We start from the raw sequence: 12664 nt of genomic DNA, 5'->3' as shown, positions 1-12664 counted from the left end.
CATTTTTTAAATTAAGCAGACAAAGGTGCATGCAGGACCTTGCCTTCAGAGGGCATGAATCCTGTCTAATATCAGAAGAATGATTGTATAAGTCTTCTGCAAGGAAAGCCATTACATTTTTTGAGATCCAGTCAATTTCCCCCCTTTTTGATTAGGAAATAAAAAAAAAATGGCCATAACCTTGTTTTTGTCTTTTTGACAGAAGTGGATGAAATGTGCATGTATGTTAGCCCTACCAGTGTGAATAAGGCCTACCAAATTACATGCAAATAGATTCAGAGAATTTTGCCCTGGGCATCCTAAAAATGTCCCCCCTCCAAATATCTATACAAGGGTTAGGGTAGAATTTGATGAAATTCAGAGGTAAGATGGCTCCTTCTGAGGGCATGAATCCCAACAAATGTCATAAGGATAGCTGGAATTAAAGTGCTGATATTTAGATTGTGGGGTGGGCGACGAAATGATAACAAATCATGAAAACAATGTATTTTGCTGGGGACTGTTGCCCATCAAGCAGGAGTGGATGGCATAGAGGAGCAAGCAAGTGAGGGGGCCAGCATGGTACAAATGCAGAGGCAGGAGAACCTTTCCAAGTAAGCAGCAGTGACTCAGCTGCTGGGAGGTCAGGTAAACATTACTGTCCCACTACGGCCATGTGCTACTGCCATTGAGACCACCTCACACATTGCTTCTCTTCAGGTGCCATCCCTAATCTATCCAGCATTGATCAACCTAGCCCTGTACTCTCAAGCCACCTCATCAAGCAGCCCAAATACCTCTGCAGCTGAAGAAACCATGGATTAAATCACAGACCTAATGCATGCAAGCATGAATTAAACCCATCCCCATCCAAAAGAAAGACAGACAAGAAAGAGACATCGGGCACAACCAAGGCCTCAGCATAGCTTATATCCCTACCCTAAAATAAAAAGGTAAAGGTAAAGGGACCCCTGACCATTAGGTCCAGTCATGGCCAACTCTGGGGTTGCGGTGCTCATCTCACTTTATTGGCCGAGGGAGCCGGCATACAGCTTCCGGGTCATGTGACCAGCATGACTAAGCCACTTCTGGCGAACCAGAGCAGCGCACAGAAACACCGTTTACCTTCCCACTGGAGCGGTACCTATTTATCTACTCACACTTTGACGTGCTTTCGAACTGCTAGGTTGGCAGGAGCAGGGACCGAGCAATGGGAGCTCACCCCATCGCGGGGATTCGAACCGCCAAACTTCTGATCAGCAAGCCCTAGGCTCTGTGGTTTAACCCACAGCGCCACCCACGTCCCACCCTAAAATACTTTATGCTAAATTTATAAACTCATGTTCAGTATACAACCAGCAAAATGCAATGCTATTATGGACATTTCACAATTACGGCGTATAACATTGGAGGGGAGGATGAAGCCTTAGTACCATTTTGAGTGTTCTGATTCTTAAAAAAGGCAAGCCAAAAGTTACACCCAGAGGAAATACAGTGAGCTGAGCTTCATTCTCATTTCTTGTTTACAATGCCCAAAGTTGCACATGCACGTCTCCTCTCATAGGAGATGTATGTGCAGCAGGTGTGAAGACAATACATGTATTTCCCAAGAACGGACCGCACACACATTTTCCAACAAAGAAGATGGATGGGCTCAGTTTTTGCTTTCTAAAAAGAAATGGGGTAACAGAGATGAACCTCATAGGCTTGCCTCACTCCATTCTGGTTTAGAATATCTCAAACCACTACTAGAGATGCCAGTGACATTTTTATTCATTGTACATGTGCATTCTGCTTAGCACAGCATTTGACAATATTGTAATATCTTAGGGAAAAGTACTATGGATATTTTTTGCCCGGTTGCTCATATGGTTCCCCAATAATGCTACTATCAAGTTCAATCCAGGCAATATGCAAGCAAAGACAATGGGATCAACCTTAATATGACAACTACAACTATTGGGCAGTAAAGCAGTTAATTTGTATTACGTAAAATATAGCAGAAATCTCCTTAAAATGCTTTAAGATTCCATCTCTAGCTGACTAATAGCCTGAAGATGCAATCACGATATCCACTAAAGTCAACAACAACTGATAGCTGTTTTCAATTATCCTGTGTAAACGCAGAATTTCAGAAAATACTAATGGCTTGCACGGGAAATGAAGCTGAACTTGTGTTATTTTAAGGAATAACATGCATGTTGCTTGCCAATATTCTGTAACAAAACACCATTAATGCATTTGCAAAATTCATACCCAAGTCAGCAACCTTTGGCCAGAAACAACAGCAACAACAAAATCCATCTTACCTCCAAAGTAGTAAGTGTCTCCTGAAAAAATCTGTGTAGGTATTGATGCATGAGAGGAAGATGTTGACTCATTATCTACTACTAAGCTTACGCGGTTTCTTTTAGCTGACAAAGATACAGAATGCCACTGTCCATTATGTAATTCAGCACCTAAAAGAAGAAAGCATTTGAGAAAAGATTGCGAACAGCAATGTGGATTGGTGTAACATCTCATGGGGGAATATTAATGCAATATTCTCAATAATCAGAAGCAGATATTTGTAATTTTGAGTCTCATTTTATAGTGTGCTTCTTCAGAAGTCCCACTGAAATATATTCAAGCATGCATGTATCTGTCAAATGTTTTGACTAGCAGTGAACCGAGACAGCAAATTCTAATAGGACGGAAGCAAAGTGTGAAACTGTTCACCAGACACTGGAGCAAATTAATGCATCACATTCATTGCATTCACTCATAGAATACTGCAAAATGTATTCCATAAGTTTGCTATTGCCAATGGGAGTACTAGACAACATATGAATAAATTCACCTGGATTGCCTTTGCTTGGTTTAGCTATGCTTGGTTTCAGCTACAAAGCATTCATGATGAAGCATTGTATGTAATTCCAACCTCTTTGCCAGGATGTCACGATTAATTGGTAGATGGTGCAAACTCACACAAAATTACCATATTTCTGTTGGAAGACCACGTTGCTTCCACCATTGCAGTTGGCAAAGTCTGGTAAAACTCTAGAGCTTAATGAAAATTCTAACAGCACAGACTTTTGGCCTTCTTAAAACTTCAGAGCCATCATTTAGCTGAAGTTATATTTGTCTTAGTTTCTTGCTTTAAAACCTCCATCTTTCCAAACATTTGATGGCCAACTCACAAAAGAGGTTGCATAGGGATCATTAGATAAAAACAACCCTTCTGCAACAGAAGGTCTTGGTTTATTGTAAGTTAATCATTCATGAATTAATATGTGCCATTTTCCTCTGTTTTTATGTGGACAAAGAAATCTTTATAAATCTCTGGTAATGAAGTCTCAGAGCTGTGCTCAAAGTAATATGCTCTGATTTAATTATCACATACTGTATGTGTGAAAGCCAGGTCATAAGTCTTTGCCTGTAGGGGGAACAAAACTGTCCAACCATCCATAATTTAATTACTCAATCTCTACTTGCAGACTTGATTTGCTCCAATGAATGTAGCTACAATAAACACTTCAAATGTACAAAGGGGGGAAAGTTCACTGTATGGTTTCATTAGATAACTTTTTGCTGAGGAAAGCAGGAGTCTTATTGAAAGATTTAACATGCTGCAGTTGCCTAAGCAAACATAAACTTACATTTGCAACCGCGCAGGGCTTTTGCCTTAGTCACATTAAAATTAACATAAAGTCTACTTTAATGTAGCACTTTGATTTTTTGTTGTTTGGATTTTCAAGTTGTTGAAGAATATTTTAGAGATTTTGATTTGTGTTTGTAGTTCGGCAGTTTGTCAGAATAGCGTATCACAAAGCCAGTTGGAAATGACAGCGCATTCCAGAAACCTGTTAAAGAGACGCTGAACTCAGATTGTGTCATTAACATGCATGTAATTGCACTGTGATTTAAACTGCTCTGGAGGAAGTCAGATACATCACAGTAAACTGCACATCAGTGACACTCTTAACGTGGAATTAACATTTTCAGATGGTGAGCTCAGGGAAGCCTGTTAGTCATAAATTGGCACACTCTCTGCATTATTTATTTGAATTGGTTAGCATACATTGAAGCTGATCCTGCTGCTACTAAAATCAATGTCAAAGCCTCCATTCTGGGATGAACGCTCTATGTAAATCATCAACATGATACTGGATTGCTGCTGGCAACCAGTCAATTATTTCAAATTTTACACTGCTGTTACCGTTCATTATGGAGAGCTGTAAGTAATTGTTGAGATGCAGATCCTGTTTTCTTTTGAAAAGGGGATTTCATCATGCTTTCTATAGGGCACAGATGCTTTAAATAAGAAGAGAAACTTAGATCCAGGCAAGAGCTTAATGACAGACAGGGTGCATGCATTAGGGACTTCTGGTTTTAGGAAGAAATGCCTCATTGATATTTCTAATACTGAACATCGTTTGTCAAATGTAAGATTGACCTTGCTGGGACCAGAGTCTTGCTCAGGCTTGCTCAGGCTTGCAGATCTTTCCAGGCACATCTGATTGGAAACAGAATGCTATTGGAAGCAGAGTGCTAGACTACATGTTCCATGCCGGTGTTCCAAACATGAGATCAGTGAATGCACATAGGGCTAGGGCAGTGGCTCCATACTTCCCCTTCACTTATTCATCAAAATATTGAAGCCTCTACCTTTGCAGTTATATGAGTGGAGGGCTCTGTCCACACAATAAGAAACCATTGCTACCAAACACATTGTCAGAACTCTCTGAGTGCAGAGTATGTGTGGCGCTCCATTCAGGTGTTTATACATTTATATCCCGTTCTATCCCATCTCAGATTGGCCTACAATTTCACAAACAGCAGCAATAGGTATAACAAAACATATCAGCATTAAAACACAACCCATCAACAGTAAAATAAATCAGTAGCCAAATTGTAATCCAACAGTACCTCCAGCTTGTCCCAAATACCCATGTAAAAAGCTAGGTTTAAAAGAAAGCACCATTATGGGGAAGGGGATAAGCCCTACAAGGATTCATTGAATGTGTGGTCTAGCTGGCTGGATGCAAATTGGGTAGTTCAGCATTCTGCCTTCAGCAGCGGACCAGCAAAAGAGTCTACATCCCGTCTTGTGCATTTTATATACTGCAGTAAGCACTACAAGAGTGTAGACAGTATACCACACTGTCCTTTGTCCAAATATCTTGGTAAGAATTCAAAGTAGTTGGATAATCAGAAGCTTTGACAATAAGTGTGTGAGAAGGAGTCACTTCAAATCTATGGACTACTTTGGTGAGGTTTGGTGGTGTAACTGCTGCCACTTCACAACCTTGTTCCTCATGCTAGCCAGGGCAGAAAGTGGGAGCACATTGTTCTAGATCCCAAACTGATCCTTCAGCTCCCAGGGATATGATGGCAGCAGGATCAGCCAAGGATCCAGAAAACCCTGTACTGGTGCAGGTCTGCCGACTCCCCAACACCCCAAATGCCCCATTTTTTAGAGTTCTGTTTGAGTGGGTATGTTGTGTCACTCCTTGGCAATGGGGCTCCCCACTGCTGGTGCAAGACTGGGCAAAGGGACACTTTCAACTCACTTTATCCTCCCCATCATGGTTGATTTGGGTTTTGGGTTGCTCTGCCCATCCACTCTGAAAGGGCTCCTCCACCTGCGGATTTCATCAACTTCTGCCAAAAGGAGGAGAGCTATAGCCATATTTAGATTTCCCATTAGAATGGATGGGGAACACATAGCTTTGTTTTACATAGGGCAGAACAGAACACAAATTCAAGATTGGAGCAGACAGCTCAGAGCACAGAAACAGATTGGATTAGTTTTTTAAGGCACATGTGCAAGATGAATCTTGGGTCAGTGTAGCATTTATAGAACCCTCTATGTGAGGGGGAAAGAGAAAAAGGAAGGTGTGTAAAAACACACACACACAAAAAAAACAACCACAAAAACAATGACGTCAGCTATATTGGACCTCTGGAATGTGACACTTCAGTGTAATCACATCACAATTACTTTTCACCTGCTTTCTGTTACCTGCACTGATGTCACTCTGTGTCTTTCCTGGTTTATAGAGGCTCAGTTTAACCTTCCCATCACTCAGATACACGAGGAGGCCACCTGAAGTCTGATATAGTTTACTTGACAGTAAGAGCCCTTCATTGTTCCAGGTCCGAAACTGAAAACTGATCGAAATTTCATCATGCCCCGATGTGCCAGGCAATGCAAGATAACTATTGGGGTTTAAAAAAGTGACTGGAATAATTGGGGGCTCCGAACAGGCGAAAGATATGTTGCCCTAGAAATAAATGAAAGAAACAAAATATTGGGTAAATGCATAGACAAACAAGTTTTCAATGCCTCTGCCTATCAATAATTAGATATGAAGTGATAAAATCTGAATCTAGCTGGTTGTTTCTTTGCAGGATACAGATGGAATAATGCAAAGCAACAACTCCAAACCTGACAATGACAACCATTACAATGTCTCAGTCAATGGTTTTGCAGGCAAACCAAGGACAAATATAGGGCTGATTTGAAGAAGGCGGAGGCTGTTGTGTAAATGCTTTCAGGTGAAATAGATAGTGTCTGAGCATATTATAAGACTCTCACAGGTTCTTTGCATCAGCTGGTGGTTTCGTGTGGAAATTCCATATGTGGCAAGCACCAGATAAAATACAGGCCTTCCCTATGTTTTGCCTGTTGGTGATAGTGAGGAGTCCTGGGATTAACTAGGATGCTGTTGCTGTCTCCAGAAGTGGAAAGAGCTGCAGCTAAATGATTTGCATTCCAGCTCATGAACTAAGGCCATATCTGCACTATATAATGAAACCACTATGGTATCACTTTAAACTGCCATGGCATCAGCCAAAGAACCCTGGAAACTATAGCTAGTTAGGGGTTTTGAGTGTTGTTAGGAGACCCCTATTCCCCTCACAGAGCTACAATATTCATAGCAGTTTAACCATCAGTACCTGCTCCCAGGGAATTCTGGGGATTATAGTTCTCTGAGTGGGCTGGGCATTTTCCTAACAACTCTCAGCCCCCTTAACAAACTAATTCCCAAGAGTCTTCGGCTGAAGCCATGACTGTTAAAGCAGCATTTAAATATATAATGCAAATGGGGCCTGAGATAAGAGGGCCCTTGAAATGCAGACCTTTGGGGGGCAGCCATGAAGGTGCTACCCTATTTGATTTTGTGTTCTGGGATATACTGTATTTTTCGCTCTATAAGACACACCAGACCACAAGACGCACCTAGTTTTTGGAGGAGGAAAACAAGAAAAAAAATATTCTGAATCTCAGAAGCCAGAACAGCAAGAGGGATTGCTGTGCAGTGAAATCAGCAATCCCTCTTGCTGTTCTGGCTTCTGGGATAGCTGCGCAGCCTGCATTTGCTCCATAAGATGCACACACATTTCCCCTTACTGTTTAGGAGGGGGAAAGTGAGTCTTATAGAGCAAAAAATACGGGATTTTCTGGTGGGAGTTAGCACCTTTCAAAATGTTAAAGACAATGCATGAAACACCAGCAAGAGGAGGCAATTTTCAGTACAGTAGTACCTCAGGTTAAGAACTTAATTCGTTCTGAAGGTCCGTTCTTAACCTGAAACTGTTCTTAACCTGAAGCACCACTTTAGCTAAGGGGGCCTCCCGCTGCCTCCGTGCCGCCGCTGCGCAATTTCTGTTCTTATCCTGAAGCAAAGTTCTTAACCCAAGGTACTATTTCTGAGTTAGCGAAGACCTGAAGCATCTGTAACCTGAAGCGTCTGTAACCCGAGGTACCACTGTAGTTTCCACATAGACACAACTGAAGGAGCCCTAGAGTCTTGTTGATGTGAATAATAGACTGGCACAGAAGAAGGTATATTTTGCCTCTCTTGTACTTTGCAGATAACAACAACATATAATAGTTCTCATGCGGCGGGGGCGGGGCACATAGATCCACAGCTGCAGAAAGGGATTCTAAATAAATGAGGAACTATTATTAGAGAAAGTACTGAAAACAATAAAGCTTATTAAGACTGGGTTTTTAGCTGTTCATTGTAACCACAGCCAACATGATCCAGACACAATCCAATCCCAAAGTTCCAGCTAACTCCTTAATCCTCATTTCTAGCTGTAATGAAGCTGCAACTCCTTGTCCTCTTTTCTATGCCAAACATATTCCTCTGCTTTCCTTTGGACCACATCAGCAAGGCCAAGAAACAGATCTTGTCATCTGGGCAGCCCTGAACCTTCATACAAACTGCCCAGGCTTTCGCCCCAGGGAGGTCTCTTCAGTGCTGCTAACACAGTGGTTTGACTTCACCCCTGGAGAAACATTCCATTGTCTCTCAAGACTGATGGATGTCAACAACAACAAGGTCAACACAAAACAAGACACACCATTAGCGATTACATTACTCTTGTCTCCATCCCGTATTTATGTGACTTTGGAATGATGGAAGAACTGGGTCAGTTTCCACCATTTGTTCCATGCCCTCCTCTCCTTGCAGTTCCTGCATACAGACAGTCAATAATGCTAGCTTCTCCATCGTGATTTACAGCTTAATCCATAACCCAATTAAAAGAGGGTACTTAAATGTAAGCCACTTTCATGCAAATGGAGGTAATGGAGCACAGTTGTCTTGGCTTGGAACCCAATATATGTTAAGAAAGTTCATGGCAGGAAAGTTTCCTGAGCCTTCCTCTCTGTAGCCCTACGCCAAAGCCTATCTGGGGTGTTGGGTCCACAATGGGAGATGAAGTGGAGAGGGCTTCTGAGGGAGTGCAATCAGCGGAAGTCATATTTTCTTCCTAAAATCATTTAACTTAAAGAAGTTTGCAGAAATGAGATTTCTCACCTCCTCCTTCTCCCAGCAACCCAAGAAACCCTATCCCATCCTATGTTGTTCAGAAGGGCCTCCTGATCTGCAGGATACTTGAAATGCAGTCAAACCAACAATTCATGTCTTGCTAGAAAGGCAAATGACAGGAGATGAAGTTCACAGAGTTTTCTTGTAAACTTCCTAGAGAGAACTCTGTGAGAGACACCCCCACTGTGTCCTGGCAGGGGGAGCACATAGCTATATATTCTCCTATCTGCCTGGGCACACCATATTCATATCTTTCCATCTCTTTCCGCTCTATCAGCAATGTGACAACATCTACAGACTCTGACCACCAAGCTCAAACTACATTTTAAGCTCGACGTAAGCAAGTCTTTGAAACTGAATTACCATTTTAAGCCTGCCTGAACAAAGCTGCTGTATCTGTTACTCAACAAGTATTCTGAGTGAGTAAATGCTTTTTTCTTTACCTTTTACAATAATATTTTGTTTGTGCCATGAAGCATCCTGGATTACTTAAACTAAAATGCTAAAACTACCTAATCTAAGCTTCCTTTTTAGGCTGCAAAGGGATAGCAGTCTGCTGAACTCTCAAAAATGTGGAAGGAAGGATAATATCTAAGAAATGTATCCTCTCCTAATGTCTGTTCATATCGCAACATGATCCAGAGAAAAATTTGGGGGAGTGCAAGTGGCTGAAAGGTTGAGGATGCAATAGGAAACTTTCCTGCCATGAACTTTCTTAAATTAAATCATCTTAGGGCTTGCACCCTTACATAAAGCGAGCTAACTGATTTGTGGTTTGCAGCCTTAGACTGCGATTGGAACATTGTTATACAAGTCAAGGTGCTCCCCAACCCAACTTTTCTTACCATAATGTTGATTTGAGGTTTATGTCTCTTGGCCAAATCAATAATGTTCACACCATTGTAATAAAGATTTTCAAAACACCCATGAAAGTTTTTCCATGGTAACAGCCCTGATTTTCCAGGTACTGGAATCCCTCCAAAGCTGAGCTTAGAAAGAGAAGAAAAATCAATAATCGTATTAAGCAATTTTCTGACAATCTGCTTGCAACGTTTATGATAAAAAATGTTAACAATGGCACAGCAGTAGCTCCATATTGGTCAATTGAGAATCAATCTTTTTTTTCCCATTATTATTTCAATTGTCAAATGCATTAACTTAAAATATAGGTTAAGAAACACAGCTCAGAAATAACACAAAAAGTAAGAGGCCAAAGAAATACCTTTTAAATAAATGTGCTTTTATTTTCTGACAATGCTAGTTTTATTCAATCATTTCAATAAAAAAGTGCCTTTCTTTGGAAGTTAACATTTATATAACAGTACAGTGCAATCTGACAAATCTTTACTTAGATGTTAAGTCCCACTATGTTCAGTGGGGTTACTCTTAAGTAAGGATGCACTATTCATACGTAATTCCGTTTATATAAATGTCTTCTCAATCTTCCTTTATTTTTCCACATTACTTAATACTTTTTAAAATGATAAAAATATATTTATATTATTATCATATATAATTATACTTATTTAACTTACAGTATCAGTCTTTCATGTGACCATGGCAACTACTTACCTGAAATCTATCTGAAATGTTCAAATTAATAATACAGCATAAGCACACATTTAAACAAATATATTTACTGTTATTTCTTATGTTAGCTACACATTGAAAGCCTGTTCACTATGCTGCGTGCGCTAGGTTTCGCACACTGAGCTCTCGAAGTAATGGACTCTCTCATATAGTTTAACTATAAGGGAATAGTTTTGGGTGTGGCAAGGAAGCTGTCCAGTGCTAACAGGTTGGGGGGGAGTGGGCAAATGCCACTTTAGCACCAAAGCTCCCATACTCCCATAAATTTGTTTGATAGGATCCAGGATAAGAGCAGCAATGCCCCAGTGCAAGGGGAAACTGACTCTCTTTCACAAGGACCCAAACTCACCTTGCTTTCGGCCAGAGATGGGGAACCTGTGGACCCCCAGATCTTGGATTCCCATTGCCGCCATTCCCAGCCAATATGGACAATTGTCAGGGATGACGAAAGGGCCACAGGTTCCCCAAACCTGCTGTAGAATCACCACTTTGGCGAGCTACAGTGCTTCTTTAAACTGTTGATTCATTGAGCAGCACAGTATCTTTTGCCTCTTCCTTCCCCAGTCCCCTCATGTGACCTCCCTCGCCTGCCTGCTGTAATGAGCAGCATTGCTGGTTTACCAGCAGGTGGGGAAAGGGATGACTGGCAAATGAAATTACCAAAGCCTCTGATTTATCTGAAGTGTAAAATGTGCAAGATGCAATCTATTATCCCCACCTAAACCTGCCTTTTATGAATTGTTGTATGTTATGGTTACCAGATTTTTTTCAATGAATCCGGGGACTTTTATTTATTTTTTTGAAGCTGAGTAGCAACAGGGAGTCAGTAGTGGGGATGGTGAGGCAAAAGACCCTGGGCCCAAGCACACATGCATATTGTTTAAAGGTGCAAAGCCCTTCTTTCGCACCCTGTGAAACATAAATGCATAGTTTTTTTAAAAAAAACTGAGCAATGGTGCGCTGCACGCCCGTGACTCCCAAGCCTTCCCCGATCTCCTTTCCGCTTTGTTTTGACAGATCAGGGGAGGCTCGGGAGTCATGGATGGGCAGCCGTTGCCCAGGAGGGGCCAGCCTGGTAGTGCAGTTGGCTCTGGCTGGCTTCAGGAGCTGCTCCCTGCCGTGGCACAGGAAAAATGGCGGGTGCCATGGCAGCAAGCAGTGAGCAGCTCCTGAAACCAGCCAGAGCCAACTGCACTAACAGGCTGGCTCTGGGCTGCTGAGGCTGCCGCTGCCATGTTTCCTGGGGACAGATTTGCAAATCTGGGGACATTCTGGGGACAGAATTTGTCCAGGGACAGATTTGCAAATCCGGGGACTGTCCCCAGGAACCGGGGACGTCTGGTAACCCTATTGTCTCTGCTCTCTGTTCACATCCCCAGCAGCAGAGACTGGGGCGGCACACATGCCCTGCGCCCAGGGATGGGACCAGCCGCCTGCAGGGGCAGGGCTGGCCAAGGCAGGACACTCCGTGGGGCCTCTGAGAAGTCTGCCTGCCTCCTCCCAGTCAGCCGCCCTACAGCTGAGGGGGAAGTGGCGGGCGGACCGCTTGGTGCAGCGCGGAGCCTGTGGGCACTCAAGCCGCTGCGTCACTCCCAGGAGAGACGTGTGGCTCGGGCATGCTGCAGACCCCGTGGTGAGTGCCACCTGGCATTTTGTCACCCCCCTCAGTGGTGACACCCGGGGTGAACCGCCCCTACTGCACCCCCTTCCTCTGCCCCTTCACATCCCCTGTCCTGCATGGCGCAGCTGTACCACCTAAGTGCCAGGAAGTCCCCTAGTAGAGTGTAAACAGTACAATTACAAAAGGAACATTTGGGCATTTACATCAAAGCAGAAAAGCCAAGGGTTGGCACACATGTAAGCAAAGCATTAGCGAAAGTCTTTAATTTCAAGCTTCGACAAGAGTCTGAATGCTGAAACACTTCCCTAAGCAGCTCACCATCTCCTTCTGCTTCATAATTGCATTTACATAACAAAATAATAAGTCTAATAAATGAAAGATAGTTTTCACACCTCATAATCAAGGTCCAAATAATTGAATTCTCCCTTTGCATGAAAATGGTGAGTGTGTTTATCAACTGTAAAGTTCACTTGATTATTGAAATGTTCAATGAGGACTGAATGCCAATGCTGATCATCCAATAGGCTACCCAGAGTGATATTAACCTGGGCATCAGCAGAATATATTTTAGCATCACCTTCAAGAGGAGAAAAACAAACTGTTAGGTCTGTTGGAAGAAACAATGAAGACAGTGAACTTATATATATAG

The 12664-nt window shown here is 42.4% G+C and overlaps 1 protein-coding gene across 2 annotated transcripts in view; it reads right to left on the bottom strand.

Annotated features, from left to right (window-relative positions):
* LOC128423033 (contactin-associated protein-like 4) overlaps positions 1-12664 on the bottom strand; it is a 278897-nt gene that overhangs the window by 96534 nt on the left and 169699 nt on the right. For both annotated transcript variants that reach the window (XM_053407702.1, XM_053407703.1), the window contains exons 6-9: positions 12408-12592; positions 9650-9793; positions 5984-6245; positions 2289-2438 (exon numbers count right to left, since the gene is read on the bottom strand). In XM_053407702.1, coding sequence (XP_053263677.1) covers positions 2289-2438; positions 5984-6245; positions 9650-9793; positions 12408-12592 — 741 coding nt within the window. The remainder of the gene's footprint in view (positions 1-2288; positions 2439-5983; positions 6246-9649; positions 9794-12407; positions 12593-12664) is intronic.

The sequence above is a fragment of the Podarcis raffonei genome, chromosome 11 (assembly GCF_027172205.1).
Source record: "Podarcis raffonei isolate rPodRaf1 chromosome 11, rPodRaf1.pri, whole genome shotgun sequence".
NCBI lineage: Eukaryota > Metazoa > Chordata > Lepidosauria > Squamata > Lacertidae > Podarcis > Podarcis raffonei.
The sequence above is the reverse complement of the archived record's forward strand: the minus strand, read 5'-3'. Positions and strand labels throughout refer to the sequence as shown.